Source organism: Anomaloglossus baeobatrachus, chromosome 1 (genome assembly GCF_048569485.1).
Source record: "Anomaloglossus baeobatrachus isolate aAnoBae1 chromosome 1, aAnoBae1.hap1, whole genome shotgun sequence".
NCBI classification, from domain to species: domain Eukaryota; kingdom Metazoa; phylum Chordata; class Amphibia; order Anura; family Aromobatidae; genus Anomaloglossus; species Anomaloglossus baeobatrachus.
The window spans coordinates 21,609,781-21,630,824 of NC_134353.1; the positions used below are offsets into that span (position 1 = coordinate 21,609,781).

At 47.6% G+C, this 21,044-nt stretch overlaps 1 protein-coding gene across 1 annotated transcript in view; it reads left to right on the plus strand.

The window, feature by feature from the left end:
• The first annotated feature begins 385 nt into the window (after nucleotides 1-385).
• The window catches only part of LOC142303723 (vomeronasal type-2 receptor 26-like), a 45,628-nt gene continuing 24,969 nt past the window's right edge, over nucleotides 386-21,044 (plus strand). Inside the window, exons 1-2 of the mRNA XM_075345816.1 lie at nucleotides 386-487; nucleotides 10,700-10,823. Of these exons, the coding sequence (XP_075201931.1) occupies nucleotides 386-487; nucleotides 10,700-10,823 (226 nt within the window). The remainder of the gene's footprint in view (nucleotides 488-10,699; nucleotides 10,824-21,044) is intronic.

A 21,044-nucleotide genomic window follows, 5' to 3' on the forward strand; every position in this document is an offset into this window, starting at 1 on the left:
GAAAGAATTAGATTTAATAGCCAAAAATGAGGATAAAGATTCCTTTGTGTCATCTAATTTCACTAATGAATGGCACATTGACAGTGAAAGGTATCATTTGACAGATATGAGGACTCTACTCTCATCAGGGGTCTCTCCGAGACTGTATTACGCAGTAGAAGTCCTGGCTAAAGCTCTACATGAAATGTTATCAGTTTTTAAGGACAAATATCAAGAAAATTCAGTAACTGGATTTGTACAGTACACACGGAAGTTACAGCGCTACATACAAATGATGAAGACTTCACCGGATCCAATGACACCTACATATTACTTTAATGAACACGGTGAAGCCGCGCATCCATATAAGATAATAAACTGAATATCCATCAATGAGGCCACACGTATGGTCATACGTGAGGTTGAAGTAGGACATTTTACACCATGGGCGGTCAGTGGTGAAAAGCTTTACATTGATTCGCAGTCTATAACATGGAAAACAAAGGAGGTGAGAAGCTTCCGTCATGCGGTATTTTGCAAAGTTCAGCAGATAGGAATTAATTATTTTGAAATTTGAATTTATTAACTCTGTAGAATCTTTCCAGACTTGATTAATGGCTTAGAGGTTCAGTATGAATTAAAGGGATGGTTCACTACTCACCATTAGTGACCACATTACTGTAAAACACACAGGGAAGGCTTTTATCGAATAGCTTGTGTAGCATATTCTGCCTGTGAGTGGTGCTACTATGGTTATCCCGATCAAGCTAGCCCCAGGATCTGTGACCTCTCAGATCCGGCAATGTCACGTCAACTTCCAGTTGACCCGACATCACTGAGGCGGCCCCCGTCTCCCTGAGTGACTGGGCTGTGGGCATTGATTCACCACTCATCACAGCCCAGCATTGCTCCTGCTTATGGCATTCTGCAGCTCAGGAGAGGGCATGGGAGATGCTGGACTGTGATGCTGGGTTGTGACGAGCGGTGAAACTCCACCCACAGCCCAGTCACTCAGAGAGACTGAGGCCCACCTCGGGGATGTCGGGTCAACTGGAAGTTGACATGACATCGCCGGATCTCAGAGGTCATGGAACCTGGGGTTACTTGATGGGGATGAGCGAACCGCAATAGTGCTGCTCACAGGCAGAATGTGCTACTACACAAGCTATTTCACAAAAGCCTTCTCTATGAGTTTTACAGGGATTTGGCCACTAATGAACAGTAGTGAACCACCCATTTAACAATGCACCCCTATACTCAGGGTCAGACAGGGCTTACAAAAAAAGTTTGCATTTACATATAGAAACAGTTTTGCAAGATGTCTTATCCAGTGGGAGAGGTCACCTATTCATACAGGGCTGAACTAATCAGGAATGGATGGATTGGGTGAAATTTGTTATTTGAATATAAAATCCCGGGATTTGGCCCCTACCTCATATACAGTGGGAAAAAAAGTATTTATTCAGCCACATCTGATGCGTTCCAGGATGGACATGTATACAGGATTGGAGATAAAAAGAACAAAATAAGGGAAAACACAGAAATAAGTAAAAACATCAGACTCCTGAAGATACAATATAATTAAATTGATAAGTAACATAATCACGTCAGGAGAAATCATTGAAGTGTGAATCATCTGTAAATATATAAACCTGATTAGATATAGATAAAATGTATTGCATATACAGATTATTGTATAGCTGACATGAGAACATAAATATGACGTGTCCACGGGGTCTGGGGGGATTGCTCGTCACCAGGCCGGTGCGAGGGATGGGATGTCACAGTGACAGTGGCTAGGCCCGTTTCTGTGACCCCGGCGGTGTCAATAAATGAGGGATGGTGATGATGGGGTTTGTAGTTATTTGTGACGCCACCTGTGGTGTGCGGGTGTGATATGGGAGCTGCCGCTGCAAGGTCTTTTCCTCTGATGGCTGGTGGTAGTGCAGCTAGGTTGGTACAGCTCTCCACAGGCAGAGCTCGGGCCCACAGGGAGATTGGGAGTAGTAGTCCACTCTAGTGAAGAAACGCGGGGCACAGGAAGGATTGGATGACACAGCGGTTGCAGTTTATGTTCTTTAATTACTGAGATGTCACCGCCTTTTAACTGCCAGATTCCGCTGCGATGGGTTCCAGAAAATCCCAGATAGTTTGGAGGCCAGAAGCGGTGTTTCTTTCTGTGAGCAAAGTAACATGAAGAGGAGGAAAGGATCCGGCACGATTCTTCTTATAATAAAAACATCACAAACTTTTATTAAGGTAATATTAAAACCATCGTGAAGACCGAGTGTCCATTCAAATCATGGGAATCTAAATCATGAAAACTTTACGCGTTTCAGACTTCCAATAAAACCAAAAGAGTCCTTAATCATAAGTCTCTTTTGGTTTTATTTGAAGTCTGAAACGCGTAAAGTTCTCATGATTTAGATTCCCATGATTTGAATGGACACTCGGTCTTCACGATGGTTTTAATATTACCTTAATAAAGTTTCTGATGTTTTTATTATAAGAAGAATCGTGCCGGATCCTTTCCTCCTCTTCATGTTACTTTGTTCACTACCGGCTGGGACTCACCGGTGGATCCGAGGCACCCGCAAGGCTGAGCAGTCCGGGCAGCAGGTGAGCTGAAGATGCATTTTTCTCCCTTGTATTTTCTTTCTGTGAGTCCTTCTTCCCTGTGCTGCATGCTATGAGTCCCGCGTGGCCTGAAGTCACGCGGGAACCAGAGTCCTTGAATGAACACCATTCCTGTCCCGTGTAGCAGGCAGCACGAGTCCGTTACTGGTGCCACTCTGTTGTCACGACTCCTGGCTCTATATGCTGCAGTGCCCTGGGCGTTTTGTGTGGGCCAGAAGACTTGAAATCCTTTGCCCGGTAAATTCTGCTGGCCGGACGTGAAGTGCCCACCAGCCTAGGGCTTCGCACTCTGTCATGCGTGTGCTTGGTCCCGAGGGAGCTATAGCGCAGCTCTCGCTTCAATGACCATTTTCTTCTACATCTCACTTGTCCGGGGTCTCAGCTAGACTGTCTAAGTGTGTGTCTGTCACCTTGCTCCTCTGTCTCTCCCTCCTCCACCCAGCTCCTGAACCACTGAGCAGAGGGTCCACTACATTAGTGATGGCCACCCCCCAATGTCTCTACCCTAGCCCAGTGCCAGTGAGAGGGCATCTAACCGTGTGTTGAGGTGGATTGTGGTGGTTTACCGGCAATGAGCTCTTCCATACCCGGGATGAATATGACGCGCCCAACGGGCTCTTAGGGGGAGGGCTACACATCAACGGGCCAGTTTGTGGATGTCACAGCGGCCTGGCTCAGTTCTGTGACCCCGTCGGTGTCAATAAAGATAGGGATGGGGATGATGCGAGTAGTTATTCGTGATGCCATCTGTGGTATGCGGCCGGGTATTTAGCCACCGCTGCAGGAAGCCTTCTCCGGGGCGGATGAAAATGCAGATCCACAGGCAGAGATTATGCCTATAGGAGGATGTGGGAGTAGTAGTAGTAGTCCACTCTAATGAAGGAGTGTGGGGCACAGGAAAGAGTAGATGACACAGCGGTTGCAGTTTAAGTTCTTTACTCACTGAGATGTCACCACGTTTGGACTGCTGGACTCCGCTGGCATGGGTTCCAGTAGATCTCGGATAGTTCGGAGGACAGGACTGGTGTTTCTTTCAGTGAGCCTTTCTTCCCTGTGTTCTAATGTGTGAGTCCCTGTAGCTTGAAGCTACGCTGGGATCTAAGTCCTGGGGGTTGTTGAATTTCCCATGCCATATAGCAGGCAGCGTGAGTCTGTAGTTGTGGCGCCGCCCTATGGTCACGACTCCTGGCTCTATATGCTGCTTTGCCCCGGGATCTGTGTGTGGGCCAGAAGGCTTAAAATGCTTTGCCCGGTGGATTCTGTTGGCGGGACTTGACGTGTCCACCAGCCTAGGGCTCCGCACCCTGTGGTTGACGCCGGTTCTGAGGGAACTTTCAGCTCTCCCCTCAGTGACCATGTTCTCCTACGTCTCACTTGTTTCCTGGTTGCTAACTAACATCTACTTACTGAATGTCTGTGTGTGTGTGTCGCCTTACTCCCCTGTGTCAAGCTCCATCCCCCGTGTTCCTGAACTAATGAGCAGAGGGTCAACTACATTAGTGATGGCCATTCTTCAATCTCTCTACCCTAGCCCAGTCTTAGTGATAGGGCATCTAAGTGTGTGTTTTGGTGGATTGTGGTGGTCTTACCGGCGATGACCTCCTCCATATCAGAAATGAAAACTGCACCACTGATGAGGTGTAGTATCCTGTGGCGACTGAAGTCGCAGGGCCGCTACACTCCTCCACAGCAAATCCCAGCACTTCCGCAGGCTGGAAGGAAAAGAATACAATGGTTATGACTGCAAAATTTTGTGATGCTGTTAAACATGAACATTTCTTCCCTTTATACGAGGCATGGGTTCTTGAAAGTTACAAACTCTTACATTTTCTACATTAAGATATATAAAACTTTTGGGACGATAAAAGGCAATAAAACATTCCCTTTTGCACCATGTATGGTTTCAATCAACTGCAACAATTAGGAAAAGGCATCAGTGTGGGGGACCTGCCTAAATCCCCCAACGTAGGCTCTCGGCATGCTTCAGAGTGTTCCAGACCACTCTTTGTTGCTTCTGCATGCACGACAGGTTTTGAGATCCTGTGTTCATATTAATTCTGGTATGGAGCACAACAGGTGCAAATTATTGTCAGGCAAAGTTCTGACCACCCATAGTTTAGTTATCCAGGTGTCTATTTCAACAAAGAATGGATTAACAGAGACGCATTTCTAATATGGGTAGGGATACTTCGGATCAGTAGGCATTCCAGAGCTTGCTCCCAATGTCTGGGTACATTTTTCCACTACCCGAACAATAAGAATATCAAAAAACTGACCCGCACATCCAACAAATGTGAACAGGTGCTAACTGAAAAAACATAGTAACTATAAATGTATACAGTTGCACAGTGAAAAAGCCAAAAACGTACAAGGGAACATATGGCACTGCATTACTGCAAAAGAGAGATATTTAGTTTATGTATTGGCCAATGCATGTAAGCCCGGAAACCAATGGCAAGGTATATCTCTGTAATCCGGGAACCTAACTTAAATGCCACTATCTAGGTTAAAAACATCCGTATCTGGGCAAAATGACACTATTTGGACTACAAACCTCCATGTATGCTCCATGCACCTGTTCACATTTGTTGGATGTGTGGGTCAGTTTTTTGATATTTCTAGTGAGTTTTTTTCTGACTGAGCACTCTGCCCTAAGACCTGGCTGTGTTCATAACCATTATAGCAGGAGCCTAGCTGCCCATACATGGAGGTTTGTAGTCCAAATAGTGGCATTTTGCTCAGATACGGATGTTTTTAACCTAGATAGTGGCATTTAAGTTAGGTTCCCAGATTACAGAGATATACCTTGCCATTGATTTCGGGGCTTACATGCATTGGTCAATATATAAACAAAATATCTATCTTTTGCAGTATTGCAGTGACATATTTTCCCTTGTACATTTTTGGCTTTTTCAGTGTGTGACTGTATGCATTTATAGTTACTATGTTTTTTCAGTTAGCACCTGTTCACATTTGTTGGATGTGCAGTTCAGTTTTTTGATATTTCTAGTGAGTCTTTTTCTGACTGAGCAATCCGCCCTAAGACCTGACTGTGTTCCAAACCATTATAGCAGCAGCCTAGCTGCCCATACATGAAGGTTTGTAGTCCAAATAGTGGCATTTTGCCCAGATACAGATGTTTTTAACCTAGATAGTGGCATTTAAGTTAGGTTCCCAGATTACAGAGATATACCTTGCTGTTGGTTTTCGGGCTTACATGCATTGGCCAATACATAAACTTAATATCTCTCTTTTTCAGTAATGCAGTTGTATCTTTTCCCTTGTACATTTTTGGCTTTTTCAGTCTGCAACTGTATGCATTTATAGTTACCCGAACACTACGAGCTGGAATAGGCTCCTGGCGTGAGACTGGGACTGGTGTCTGCTCCAGGACAGCGGACCCCAGATGACACAGCCCACATGCAGGGCGTACCAGCCCCACTCACCCTTTTGCCGGTTGTAAATCACAACATCTCCTGCATACATAAAGGTTACGACCCGGGAGTCCCTGTTCCAGATGGGTCTCAATATCCCGCCATGAAAGAAAGATCTCCTTGGACATTCCCGGCTCGGAGATGAAGCCCCATCCTTTTTCCAGGTCAAACCGGACAACCATTCCCTTCCTCAGCGGTCCCCAGGCAGATGAATGGACCTTTAATAACCGCTGCTTTGCGGCCATGTTTAAGGCCTCCTTCGCCTCCCAGGCCCGCCGCTGCTCCTCTTCAGCTGCCAGTTTTGTGCTTATCTATTGGCACACCTCGAAGTTGCTGCTCAATGCCTTGCTGGTACTGTCTTCTGCACTCCGGGGTACGGTAGTGGGTGATAAGGATGGATAGCAGTCCCCCCAAGCCACATATGACAGAGCTGGAACATGGGCCACGGTTTCACTTGCAGCCGGGTGGTGAGGCTCACTAGTCTGAGCTGTTGTTGCGAGCAGCTCAGTGTCGTCAGCTGCTTGGTCAGGGACAGGAACAGGAAGATGGGCAATGGTCTCCCTAAAGGTGTCATCGGCCACCTGGGTAACGTGGTCAGCAATTACCTCGGCACTGGTTTCTGCCTCCTCCATTGTTGGCGATGCTTTCCTTTCGTGGGCGCACATCTCTACCACCACTCACATCATGGACGCCTCCAAGCGTTGGATGGTGTCCAGCTGCATTTCTTTCAGCTTACGACTCAGCCGCTCCACTTCCACTTGTAGACAGTCCGCATTGATCACTGTTGATAGCACCAGTTCGCTTCCAGGACAGCCAGGGGATAACATTTTCTTCACCCCGCTCTCCAAGTAGCTCCAGTTGCTACAAACACTCCGGTGGTGTCCTGCCGACTGCCCAGTTATCCTATCCTTTTCCGCATGTTTGGAGGGCAGGACTTCTGGGATCTTGAGTAAGTTTTGTTTTGGTCACTTGCTGCAGGGGGCAGGCATAGCTCTTGGCGCCAAACCGCCACCCAGCCCACAAAGGGTGGATACACCCAAATCACTGGATGACACATGGCGCCAGATTTTATTTAATTGCCACCAGTGTGCTATAGTTACAACATACAGTCTGTAGGTGCACAGTACCCGCGTTTGCTAGTACAATATCCTGTTCGGGATGCCAAGTTGATGCAACCACGGGGTCTGGGGGGTTACTCGTTACTGGGCCGGTGTGGGTTTTGGATGTCACAGCGGCCAGGCCCGGTTCCGTGATCCTGGTTTGTCAATAAATGAGGGGATGGCGATGATGGGGGTTGTAGTTATTTGTGACGCCACCTGTTGTGTGCTGCTAGGATATGGGAACCGCCGCTACAAGAGGTTTTCCTCTGAAGGCCGGTGGTAGTGCAGCTAGGTTGGTACAGTTCTCCACAGGCAGAGCTCGGGCCCACAGGTAGATTGGGAGTAGTAGTCCACTCTAATGAAGGAGCACGGGCGAGGGAAGGATTGGATAACACAGCGGTTGCAGTTTAAGTTCTTTACTCACTGAGATGTCACTGCCTTTGGACTGCCGGACTCCGCTGTGATTGGCCCCAGCCGATCCCGGATAGTTTGAAGGCTAGAAGCGGTGTTTCTTTCTGTGAGTCCTTCCTCCCTGCACTGTCTGGTGTGAGTCCCTGCGGCCTACAGCCAAACGGGGACCGGAGACCTTGAATGGACCCCATTGCTATCCCGTATAGCAGGCAGTGTGAGTCCCTTACTGGTGCTGCTCTGTTGTCACGACTCCTGACTTTATATGCTGCTGTGCCCCGGGTGATATGTGTGGGCCAGAAGACTTGAAATGTCTCTATCCTAGCCCAGTTCCAGTGAGAGGGCATCTAACCATGTGTTGTGGTGGATTGTGGTGGTTTACCGGCAATGACCTCCTCCATACTCAGGATGAATACTGCACTTCTGGTGAGTTGCAGTACCCTGTGGCGACTGAAGACTCAGGGGTGCCACAAATACATATAGGAAAGTGTAAAATGTGAAAATAAATACAATATGGAAAGTCAGAAAAAAAGAATCCTTCTGGCCAGATGAGTATGACATTATTCGCTCTTCCTCACACTAATCTTCATGGCGAGGCTCCCACACACTGGCTGTACAGTTTCTTTATCTCTATTGCTGAGCTGTGACGTCCTCTGACTATTCATATTCACCATAAAATGGCTGTTGTATTTCCTGCTTTTGCTTTTTTTATAGTCTGCTATGATCCCTATTTTTTATGGATAGCTATAATGCATTATGGGAAAGCCAGCTTGGCAATACCCAAAGATACTGTATGTGACCCTCTTCTACAATGTTTAGTATATGGGGCTGGTTGTTTTAGGCAATTTTCAAGAAGCAAATCACAAATTGTTTGAATTCCAAAGGGTCAATAATTAATAAAAATCTGAATCTTCTCTAATATACAGTTTATGTATAAATCCTCTATAAAAGCTTGGAATTCTAGTATTTTTTTGTAGCTCTTTTAACTTTCAGATTCACAGCAATTTTACTTGGCATGAATTTTGCTATGTGCTGAAATCATTCAGCAGGAATTTCTTACAAGATGGCTTCTCACAGTGACCATAAATAGGTCAGAGACACTAAAATACTCTAAACAAAGGGTTCAACATTGCCCCAAAGATGCACTACTGGAACAAAATCTTTGGTACGTGAAAGCTTAGGAAGCAAAAAGAGAAACAAAAACAGTCATTTTTCCTTAACCAAACATTCAATAACCCCAATGGCATGGTGCATTGTCCTGTTGAAATAGTCCTTCTTCCATACTGAAAAAAGTCACCATAAAGTGAGCATAGAATCGTAGAATGGTAGAGTTGGAGGGGACCTCAAGGGCCACCAGGTCCAAAGCCCTTTGAGTGCAGGTTTTCCTAAATCATCCCAGCTATATGTTTTATCCATCTTCCTCTTGAATATTTCAATTGATGGAAAGATCCCCCTTGTTCACTTGTTCCACTCTCTGACTGCCCTCACTTCCTCCTGTGGTAGCCTTTTCAACTCTCTGACTGTCCTCACTACCTCCCATGGACACCTGTTCCCCTCTCTGACTGCCTTCACTACTTCCTATGGTAGCCTGTTCCATTCTCTGACTGCCCTCACTATCTCCTGTGGTAGCTTGTTCCACTCTATGACTATCTTCACTGCCTTCCGTGGTAGCCTGTTTCACTCTATGACTGCCCTCACTATCTCCTGCGGTAGCCCGTTTCACTCTCTGATTCCCCTCACTACCTTCCGTGGAAGCCTGTTTCACTCTCTGATTCCCCTCACTACCTTCTGTGGCTGCCTTTTCCACTCTCTGACTGCCCTCACTATCTTTTGTGGTAGCCTGTTCCACTCTCTGACTATCTTTACTGCCTTCAGTGGTAGCCTGTTTCATTCTCTGATTCCCCTCACTACCTTCTATGGCTGCCTTTTCCTCTCTCTGATTGCCCTCACTACTTCCAGTGGTTGCCTGTTCCATTCTCTGACTGCCCTCACTATCTCCCTTGGTGGACTGTTCCACTCTCTGACTATCTTCACTGGCTTCCGTGGTAGCCTGTTTCACTCTCTGACTCCCCTCACTACCTTCTATGGCTGCCTTTTCCTCTCTCTGATTGCCCTCACTGCCTTCAGTGGTCGCCTGTTCCATTCTCTGACTGCCCTCATTATCTCCCTTGGTAGACTGTTCCACTCTCTGACTGCCCTCTTCTTTAAGCCGGTCTTCATATGACATGGTTTGCAGACCTTTTTCCATCTTGGTTGCTCTTCTCTGGACTTGGTACAATATATCGATGTTTTTCTTAAATTTGAGGCGCACAGAACTGTACCCAGTATTCCAGGTGGAGTCTGACCAGGGCAGAGTATAGGGGAATAATTATCTCTCTTGATCTAGATTCAATGCTTGTTTTGTTACATCCCAGAATTTTGTTGGCTTTTTGGCTGCAAAAAGCCACCAATGACCTGTGTAACGACGCTGGGCTTGGTAGCCAGGGTACCCATCGGGTAACTATGCAAAGCGCTTTGCATAGCTACCCGATGTGTACCCTGGCTACGTGTGCAGGGAGCCGGTGTCTGGCAGCCTGTAACTGGTGTACGCTGGTAACCATGGTACACATTGGGTAACTAAGAAAAGCGCTTTGCATAGTTACCCGATGTGTACCATGGTTACCAGCGTACCACTGCTTACAGTCTGCTGGACGCTGGCCCCCTGCACATTCAGATCGTTGGTCTCCCGCCGTCAAACACGGCAATGCGTGCTGCCTGGAGGGAGACTAACTAGCTAAAAATGGTCCTAATCGTTTTGTAACGATCAGCGACCTCGCAGCAGGGGACCGCTTGTTGCTGCTTGTCACACACAGCGATATCACTGGCGAGGTCGCTGATACATCACAAAACCTGTAACGTTTCAACGATCTCGCTAGCGATCTCGCTGTGTGTGACGGGGGATTTATTGTAAGTAACATGTAGCAGGACATATGCCAGCTACTCCAAATTTGACAAATTTGCATTAAAATGATTTGTTTCTCTCTAGAATGGACCCTTTATCTTCTATAGTCCTCCCTCTCGTGCTCCTCATTTCTTGTATCATATTTGTACATTCACTTCTTATCATTCTGGTAATGGTTATTGGTTTATTTTTTCATTTAGATCCCAGTATCCCGCTGCTCAGATCAATGTCTACCTGGTAGATGGAAAAAGACAAGCTCAACAATGCACATCTGCTGCTATGACTGCGTCCAGTGTTCAGAAGGAGAGATCTCCAATGTAACCGGTATTTGGTAGTTTCAGGAGTAATACGACAATAATGTTGTAGAGTCAATTCTCAATCTGTGGTACACGTACACGACACTCTAATCTTTCTAATCTTATATGTGTTTGTAATAGGCAGTATAGTATATGGTCACACCTAGATGGTATTGTGGTGAAGAGTGGTGTGTGTGTGTGTGTGTGTGTGAGCATAATGCACTTGTGACGATACCTCTAGTTATGAGCCTTCCTCTTGTCCTTTTCCACACTGTGTATCACCGCATTTTGCTTTCACATTATCAAGTCCAAACAAAATTTTAAAATCTTCTATTTCTTTGTATTCAAGTGAACACAAGTACAGGATGTAGCAAGTCATATATTGTCCATTTTCCTCTCTAACATTGACCGGCTTTTCCAGGAGGGTTACAGACATGATCTTCCACAGAGGCTACCAAGGAGGGAGAGGGAGGCTAATTTGTCAACATTCTATCAATATAAAACCACACGGGTCTAGGTGTGTCGCTGTGGCTATTATACCCCCAGCAATGCTGTGCTACTTTCCATGGACTGCTCTTAGAGTCATTGTCCCCATGACACTGTTCTTCAGCAAGACGTCCATTTTTCACTAAGGTCCCCTTTTCTGCAGACCTAACAATGTATCTGCAATTTTTTACAAAGCTTGCCTGGCAGGAGTCCCCTTTTGCTGAGTCGACATCTTGAGAGGTACATCTGCATTCTGAGCCGTCTCTACACTTGCACCTTTGCTTGACCTCTTTATCTTGCTTTCACTACACAACCACTAAACCCAAAACTGTGGTCCGGCGCTGCAGTTAACCTGCCATAACTGACCCTTTCCCTATTGTCTGTTGCTAAACTGATCTAATCCCCCACTTAGTACTATACAGGAGTGAACAAGAGAACAGTGACCTCTTGTGACCATTGGCAGTACTACAGCCATGAGGGATTCTAACGTGTTATAATAATAGCATAAAAGGCACACATTTATAATAAAACCATTAATGTCTTCAGAGGGAACACGACCTTAGGATCATCCTCTTGCATACCTCCACTCTTTAAACATGGTTGCCCTCGACCATGTGTCAACCTAGAAGACATCAAACATACATATAAAAGCAATAGGAACTCTTTGCTTCTCCAGAACACCAATGTTTTCTTTCCTCAGGTTGTCTCAACTCCATTTCCACTAGGTTGGGACCCTGGAACAAAGTTTCTATGTCAATATTAAATAGAGGCCCACACAACACATTCCCTTTAGGTTCTTGACCCAGCCTGGACATTCGGTTACTCATCTTCCCTCCTGTCAACAACAATCCTTAGGACTAGGGCACAATCTCTCAAAGACAAAGCCCATATGGTTTTTGGGAAAAGTCTATGAGCGGTTTGGGCAAAGTCAATGACTAAGGGGAAATAAGGGGCTATATTCCTCCAGTCAAACCTGCACCTCATGAACCATCAGAAATGGGCACATTGGGAGCAACAAAATGAATAAATAAATAAATAAAAGTACAAGCCTATCGAGCAATGGGGCGTTTAAAACAACCCTTTCCTAAAACAAGGCCTCTCAGGTCAATGGAGCTTTTAACTTAGCCCAAACAAATGCTCTTCTGCCTTGAACTAGCAGTACTCAGGAGCTCGAGTGGTCTCAACTTTCTTCACAGATAGTGGCATCCTGGAACTTGACCCTCATAATCAACGTGGCCTTAAGCCAACACTGGAACAACTTTAGCCTGTAAGTCATCTTTAGGCCTTTTTCATTAAGGCTTCTCAGTTCTGTCTCCTGAACCACACCATCACCTCTTTCTGTACTACAATTGTAACGCCCCTGCCAATGTCCATCTGCCACACTTTCTGCTCTGCTGCCTTTAACAAACTGATTTCTTTCTTTGGCTTATAGATCCCTGAAGCTTCCTTACACACTGGAGGTGAGAGGCCCCAGAACACGAGCCTCCAATTAACTTTGTCCACTTCCAGACCTTTAACAGGTTTTTTCATCACAGCTTCAGTCTCCAGAGGGATATGTCACTCACCCCACTTTAGGTCCATGCATACCTCTTCAAATGCCTGAGACTTCTCCAAGCTTCTCTGGCAAGACATGGTCAGTAGGAGGAGCCAATTCACTAACCGACTCAACATTGTTGCTCTCCGACATTTTCATGGTGCATTTATCCAACACATTGGCCTTTTGAGGAGCACAGAGCAGAGCTTCAACCATTCATGATCCCTGGCGTAGCGGCTACCAAGAGCACGGCATTCACCAATCACATGATGCACACTTACTGCACACATAAACTCTCCTTTTCTGGGGCCCTTCTGCTGACACACAGCCACTCACTCTCATCCACTCTGCCCTAGGCCATGCCCCTTTCACTCATTGTACCTCACTCACCAGGCTGCACTTCAGTTTGCACTACTCCTTCCTCCAGCACACCTCCCACCTTGGGCAGGGTCTTCCTTTTCCATCGCACCTTTCTCCAGTCCCCATGTTCCATCCTGGGCTGGACCTGATCTCCAGCACATCCCTTTCTCAAGACTGACCACTTTCCACAGGCCAGACACATTTTTGCTCGCTCCAGCTCTGTCCACTCACACGATTGGCCGCACTCCTCTGCCTCAGGCCACATATCTCCTCCATGTTAGGACCCACCCTGAGGTGGGACATTTTAAGTTGCTCAGTCTCAGACACCTAATTTTCCATGTCACTATTCAGCAATTCAAATTCCACAAATGGAGCCACTTCAGGCCATCCCTTTTCAGATGCTCCGCATTCCATGCCATAGGTCCCCCTTTCCCTGTAAGGGATTTGCATTCTGTTGACAGCACCAAATATTAACATGCAAATGGCGGTTGTCATGGACAAGAAATTTATTTCGCTTGCCCTGGCAGGCAACAGAAAAGTTGTGATCTGTGTGGGGAATGAGAACCCATATATGATGGTACCATCTTGTCCTCTGCCGCATGTAGTGAGGTACCACTGTATCTTGCAGTTACATAACCTAGTCTAAACCAAATTTTATAAACTTCAATTTCTTTGTTTTTAAGTAAACATAACTGCAGGATATAGCAAGTAATAAATTGTCCATTTTCCACTCTAAAGGGTACTTTACACGCTGCTATATCGGTACCGATATCGCTAACGAGAGTACCCGCCCCCGTCGGTTGTGCGACATGGTCAAATCGCTCGCTGCCTGTGGCGCACAACCTCGCTTACATCCGTCACACAGACTTACCTGCCCTGCGAAGTCACTCTGGCCGGCGAACCGCATCCTTTCTAAGGGGGTGTTCGTGCGGCATTGCAGCAATGTCACAAGGCAGGCGTCCAATACAAGCGGAGGGGCAGAGATGAGCCGAACGTAACATCCCGCCCACTTCCTTCCTTCCGCATTGCCGGTGGAGGCACGTAATGAGATGTCCGTCGCTCCTGCGGTGTCACACATAGAAATGTGTGATGCCGCAGGAACGACAAACAACATCGTACCTGCAGCAACAACGATATTAAGGAAATGAGCGACGTGTCAACGAGCAACGATTTTTCACATTTTTGTGCTCGTTGGTCGTCGCTCATTGGAGTCACATGCTGCGATGTCGGTAACGGTGCCGAATGTGCGTCACTACCGACGTGACCCCGACGATATACCCTTTACATAGACTTGCTCTTCCAGGAGGGTTACGGACACTATCTTATTCTCTTCTACAGAGGCTGCCAAGGAGTGAGGGGGAGGGTGGTTTGCATCCTACCAAAATAAAACCACACAGGTCTAGGTGTGTCGCTGTAGTTGTGAAACTGTGGTTATTATACCTCCAGCACTGCTATGTTACTTTCCAAGGACTGCTCTTAAGGGTACTTTACATGCTGCGATATCGGTATCGATATCGCTAGCGAGTGTACCCGCCCCCATCGGTTGTGCGACACGGGCAAATCACTGCCCGTGCCGGACAACCTCGTTTACACCCGTTACACGGACTTTCGTGCCCTGCGACATTGCTCTGGTAGGCGAACTGCCTCCTTTTTAAGGGGGCGGTTCGTGCGGCGTCATAGCGACATCACACAGCAGCCATCCAATAGAAGCGGAGGGGCGGAGATGAGCGGGACGTAACATCCCGCCCACCTCCCTCCTTCCGCATTGCCGGTGGACGCAGGTAAGGAAATGTTCGTTGCTCCTGCGGTGTCACACACAGTGATGCGTGGTGCCGCAGGAACGACGAACAACATCGTTCCTGCAGAAACAACGATATTAAGGAAATGAGCAACGTGTCAACGAGCAACGATTTTTCACATTTTTGTGCTCGTTGGTCGTCACTCATTGGTGTCACACGCTGCGATGTCGGTAACGGTGCTGGATGTGTGTCACTACCGACGTGACCCCGACGATATATCGTTACCGATATCGCAGCGTGTAAAGTACCCTTTACATAGACTGGCTCTTCCAGGAGGGTTACGGACATTATTATATTCTCTTCTACAGAGGCTGCCAAGGAGTGAGGGGGAGGATGGTTTGCATCCTATCAAAATAAAACCACACAGGTCTAGGTGTGTTGCTGTAGTTGTGTCACTGTGGTTATTATACCTCCAGCACTGCTATGTTACTTTCCAAGGACTGCTCTTAAGGGTACTTTACACGCTGCAATATCGGTATCAATATTGCTAGCGAGTGTACCCGCCCCCGTCGGTTGTGCGACACGGGCAAATCGCTGCCCGTGCCGCACAACCTTGTTTACACCCATTACACGGACTTACCTGCCCTGCGACGTCGCTCTGGCAGGCGAATTGCCTTCTTTCTAAGGGGGCGGTTCGTGCGGCGTCACACAGCAGCCATCCAATAGAAGCGGAGGGGCGGAGATGAGCGGGACGTAACATCCCGCCCACCTCCTTCCTTCCGCATTGCCGGTGGACGCAGGTAAGGAGATGTTCGTTGCTCCTGCGGTGCCACACACAGTGATGTGTGGTGCCGCAGGAACGACGAACAACATCGCTACTGTCCAGACAACGATATTTGGTGTTGGAACAACCTCTCCAACACCAATAATTTTTGTCTTTTTTGCAATCGTTTTAGGTCGCTCCAGGCTGTCACACGCTGCGACGTCACTAACGACGCCGAATGTGTGTCACAAATACCATGACCCCGACGATATATCGTTAGCGATGTCGCAGCATGTAAAGCACCCTTTAGAGTCATTATCCCTGTGCCACTGTCTTTCAGCAGGGCATCCCTTTTTCACTAAGGTCCCCTTTTCCACTGGCCTGATGATGTATCCACACTTTTTCACAAAGCTTGCTTGGTAGGAGTCTCCCTTTACTCAGACTGCCTGTTTAGTGTTACATCTTGTAGCGCCAAAATCTCTGAACTATCCTGAACTGCCCAGCAGGGACGCTGATTCACACACCCCTGAGGCCGGGCTGTGTCTTCTCCTGCACTCCCACAGCTGTCCACATGTGCTCCTGCTTTCTCCTTCTTTTGGGGACTGTGGGTGTTGCACTGGTTCCACGGTAGTGCACTCACCTTCCCTCCTCCTTAAAGTACTGGTGCGCCATTTCATGGAAGTGCCTCACAGCCTATGGCTGAGAGGCACTAGGTACTTAAAGTATCCTCCCATTATGGAAGGTGCCTGCACAATGTTGTTAGTTAGTTAAGTGTCTGTTTGCTATCTAGCTAGTGGTCAAGTCCCGTAGTTCTTGTGTCCAGCACCATTGCCTGTGTCGCGGGCGGGGAGGACGCCACTGCGCTGCGCTCGCTAACGCTCAGGTCCGGTGCTGCTGCGATGGCTGTTCGGTGGCTCGAGCGCTGGGCCGGATCCGGGGACTCGAGCGGCGACCCTCGCCCGTGAGTTAAAGGGGGGTAGTTTGGTTTGGGGATTTGGTCCGTGACACCACCCACAGGTTGTGATGAGATTGGACACCACCGCTGCTGGTGACGGGGATCCCAGGAGCGATGGCAGGGAGCAGCTGGGATGTTGTCCTCCCCCTCCGTGGGTAGGGGTTGGTGGTCCCGGGGCCGGGGAGGCAGGATTGGCAAGGTGCAGGGTCGCCTGGACTGCGCAGCGCGGTGCTGGATGGCACGGTTGTACTCACTCAGCCACAAATGTACGCAAAGTCTCTGGTAAACCAAACGGCTGGATGGACGGGTCCCGCAGCCGGCTGCTGTGGCTTCTCCCGGACGGTTAGTGGCGGCTGGATTTCCCTGCACCTTTGTGTATGTTCAGTCCCGATGGATTCCCACCGGTAACCCGCTGCCCAGCGTGTATATGTGCCGGAGGAGCCCTTTTGCCCGCAGGCTCTGGCCCTTGGAACTCTAGCTGTGGCGGTAGCTGTATTTCCTTCTACTGGTTGGACGGTTGCCTTCAATCGGATCTTGGCTGTTAGGAAACACATGGGGTTCTGGTCACTGACGGATTTGACCTCTAATGGCGACTCCAAGCCTGGTCGGGGTCCGCTGGCCCAGCCTGTGTGTGCTGGCTTCACTTTGCTCCCCGGTTCGGTACCGGCGGGCCACCGCCCGTTCCCTGTCCTACGGTTCCGCGTTGATTCGCCTCTCCTGCAGACGGCCACCACCGTCTGCCAACCTTGCTCTTAGCGCCCAGGCCACACACCCGGACACGGTCAGTTTGCTCCTCCACTTCCACTTCACTCCTCTCTCTTTCACTTCCCTAACTGATCTGCCCTGACTTCCTTCTCCCGCCTCCAGGATTGTGAACTCCTCAGTGGGTGGAGCCAACAACCTGGCTCCACCCCACCTGGTGTGGACATCAGCCCCTGGAGGGAGGCAACAAGGATTTTGTGTCTGGCTGATCTGCCTGTCTCGGGGTGGGGGTGTGTGTTGCAGTACCTGTGACGACCTGGCTAGGCCAGGGCGCCACATTTGCTTTTCCATACCTGTCTCACCCTGCCGTGTCACAGCACACATTTGTACCAGCCATCCTATCTGCCTATGCCATCCTGGCTATACCTACTTGCACCTATGTTTGTACCCAAGTCCAATCCTATTTCAGGGGTCAGCTGCCCAGTCCCATTTACTGCCATCAAAGTGGTACCTGGTGTCTGCCTCATGGTAGGTGCTTAGGTATGCCCCTCCCACTAAAGGGTAAGCCCGTGTTTCCCCTGTAGTACAATGGGTCCACTACTACTCCCGCTTGTCGCCTTAACACTGACAAGTATTACACATCTGTATTCTTAGCCTTGTCTACTCCTCCACCTTCTTTGCTTGACAGATTTCTGTTGCTTTCACTCATTTACAGTGGAAGCGCAACACCATGTGGACAAATGCGGTTGTGCATGAAGCACACAACTGCATGCTGTCGCGCTTCCACTGTAAATTAATGTACTGTCCTGCATGCATGCCGGGTCTGGAATCTGGCGAAATGACGGAGGTGTGAAACGGCCCAAATTGCACAAGAAATTTCTGATCTTCATAAGATCACTTAAAAAGGGACAGTGGTGCCAAAATTTTTTCGACTTTTAGAAAAAGTTGTAAATCGAGATGAGCCGGTCATTTGAAATACAAATTTGCCAATATCACCAAATTTTGTGTAAAGATGTGATGTGTAGTTGAACAGATGGGCTGCTGGTTACCAAGGATTACTATGTACACACAAAATGCAGTGTCAGAGTTTTTAGACTACTTAAAATTACATAGTCTATAAATCATCATTTATTATTTACTTTTTAACCCCATAACGACCGCTGATACGCATTTTAATGGCGGTAATTGGGGGTACTTCTTCCGATCCGACGCTTTTTTACAGCGGTCAGAAAAAAGGGTATAGCGCCCCCCCCAGAGTCGGAAAATCTCCGGGATTTCAGCTACCGGGGGTAGCTGAGTCACTGGAGATCATGATTCGGGCCGCTTTTTCCTGTCCCCGCTCACGTGATCACCGGTATACACCGTATACCGATGATCACGTTACAGTAAATGACAGCGCCGGTAAAAAATGATTTATCTACCATCTGGCATGATCAAACATGCCAGATGGGAAATAAATCTCCTTCCCAGTCCCCTCCGGTACCCCGATGTCGCCAAAGTGCCCCCCCAACACCCAACCCCCTCCTGAAAATCCAAGATGGCAGCGCGCACAGCAGCATGCTGGCCGCATTCACACTTTTTCTCTAATTTCTGTTGCATGTGCCATGACACATGCAACAGAAAACTGCTCACCAGGCCCTGCCAGGTCACCCCCTATTCCCCCCGGTGTCCTCTGGTGTTTTCCCGTACCTCTTACAGCCTTCATCCAATGCGATCCCTCCTCCTTCACAGTGCACGCTGGTCACATGTGCAGAGCAGCTGACAGCTCCGCTTCCTACCTTCAGAAACGCTGGCTGCTGCCCGCACTCTGCTGCTGTGACCCGGGGAGAGTGGTTGCAGATTCTTTGCTCCCACTCTCCTCAAATGGAGGGTCTGCACTCCTAAAAAATGGTAGATTCGTTCCCTAAATGTGCCCCCATATTCTAAAAGGTCCAGAATCGTCGTGAGACTTTTAAAATGGATTAAAGGGGACCCAATTTTATTTTATTTTCAATAAATTGGTGAAAGAGGGAATGTTTTGGGGAGTGTTTTTTCAATTTATTTTTTTTTTGTCAATTTTTTTTTTTTATTGCTGTCAATTAGTTATGTCTGGTATCAAATAGACGCCGTGACATCACTAACTGCTGGGCTTGATGTCAGGTGACATTACACATCTGGTATAAACCCCATTTATTGCCCCATTTGCCACCGCACCAGGGCAACGGGATGAGTTGGGGCGATGCGCCAGGATTGGCACATGTAATGGATGCGCCACTTCTGGGGCGGCTGCGACCTGCTATTTTTAAGGCTGGGAAGAGTCCAATAACCATGGCTCTTCAGACCCTGAGAACACCAGACCCCAACTGTCAGCTTCACCTTGGCTGGTGATGAATTTGGGGGGACCCCACGTTTGTTTTTTTTTTAAAATTATTTATTTATAAAAAAAAACAGCTTGGGGAGCCCTCCAAAGTGATCACCAGACAAGATGAAGCTGTCAGCTGTGGTTTGTAGGTTCCAGCTGTTTGCTTTACCCTAGCTGGCTATCAAAAAAAAGGGGGACCCCACGTCATTTATTTTAATTTTTTTTTTTTTTGGGCTAAATACAAGGCTAGGTACCCTTTAGTGCCACATGAAAGGCACTAAAGGGCCCCAGCTTAGAATATGCAGGGGGGTGGGATGTTATATATAAGTTTGACATCTACCCATTCATCCATTGTAGCATTTTAGGCTGTGTGCCCACAATCAGGGATTGCAGCGTTTTGGGCACAGAGTGTTTTCCTTGCATGCATAACGCTGCGTTGTGCAGTAGAAGCACAGTGGAAGGATTTTTAGAAATCCCATGTCCACTGTGCTTCTTTTTTCCGCAGCATAAACCGACCTGCGGCATGGCTTCCCAAGCCTCAGCAAGTCAGTTTATGCTGCGGAGACAAGAGTGTTCTCTGCAGATAGAATAGAGATAAAGTCCACAGCAGCCTGAACCCAAATCCTAGGCATGGGCAGCTGCATTCTCCCGTGGACAACACATCTCTGCAGGAAGGCTGACACTGTGTACTAGACGCCGTGTCACTGGATCATGGCCACATAGCCTAACAGTTAGAAATTTGTTGCTACAGCAACATTTTTGTGAAGTACCTGTGGATTGAAAATGCTTACTATACTCCTGAATAAAATACTTGAGGGGTCCAGTTTCCAAAATTAGGTCACTTGAGGGGGGTTTATGATGTATAGATACCCAAGAGGCCCTGCTAATGTGACATGGTGCACGCAATTTATTTCAAGTTTTCCAAAATTCAAATGGTGCTCCTTACATTCCAAGCCCTCCCATTTCTGCAAACAGAGGTTTTTGGCCACATGTGGGGTATCCCTGCACACACAAAAAATTGGATAACAACCTGTGGGGTCCACGTTTTGTTGTTGCTGTGATGACATGGACACTCAATGCCTAGCATGGGTTAAAGTTTCTTAAAATTCAGCCAGACATGAAGACAGTTTGTTTATAGATGGGGGATAATCCCTCATTGTTCTACAAGACTCTTGGGAGTTTAGTATTGAATTTTTTGTTGACTAATGCAATTGTTTTGGCCAATGAAGACCAGAAACCCATTGTATTGCTAATCTAATGTAAATTACCTCAGTGGCCATTGCCTAGTCTGTGGATTTCAGACTACATGTAAATATCCCCAGTCTTACTATCCACATCATTTAAATGAACATTATCCATGCAGCTTGAA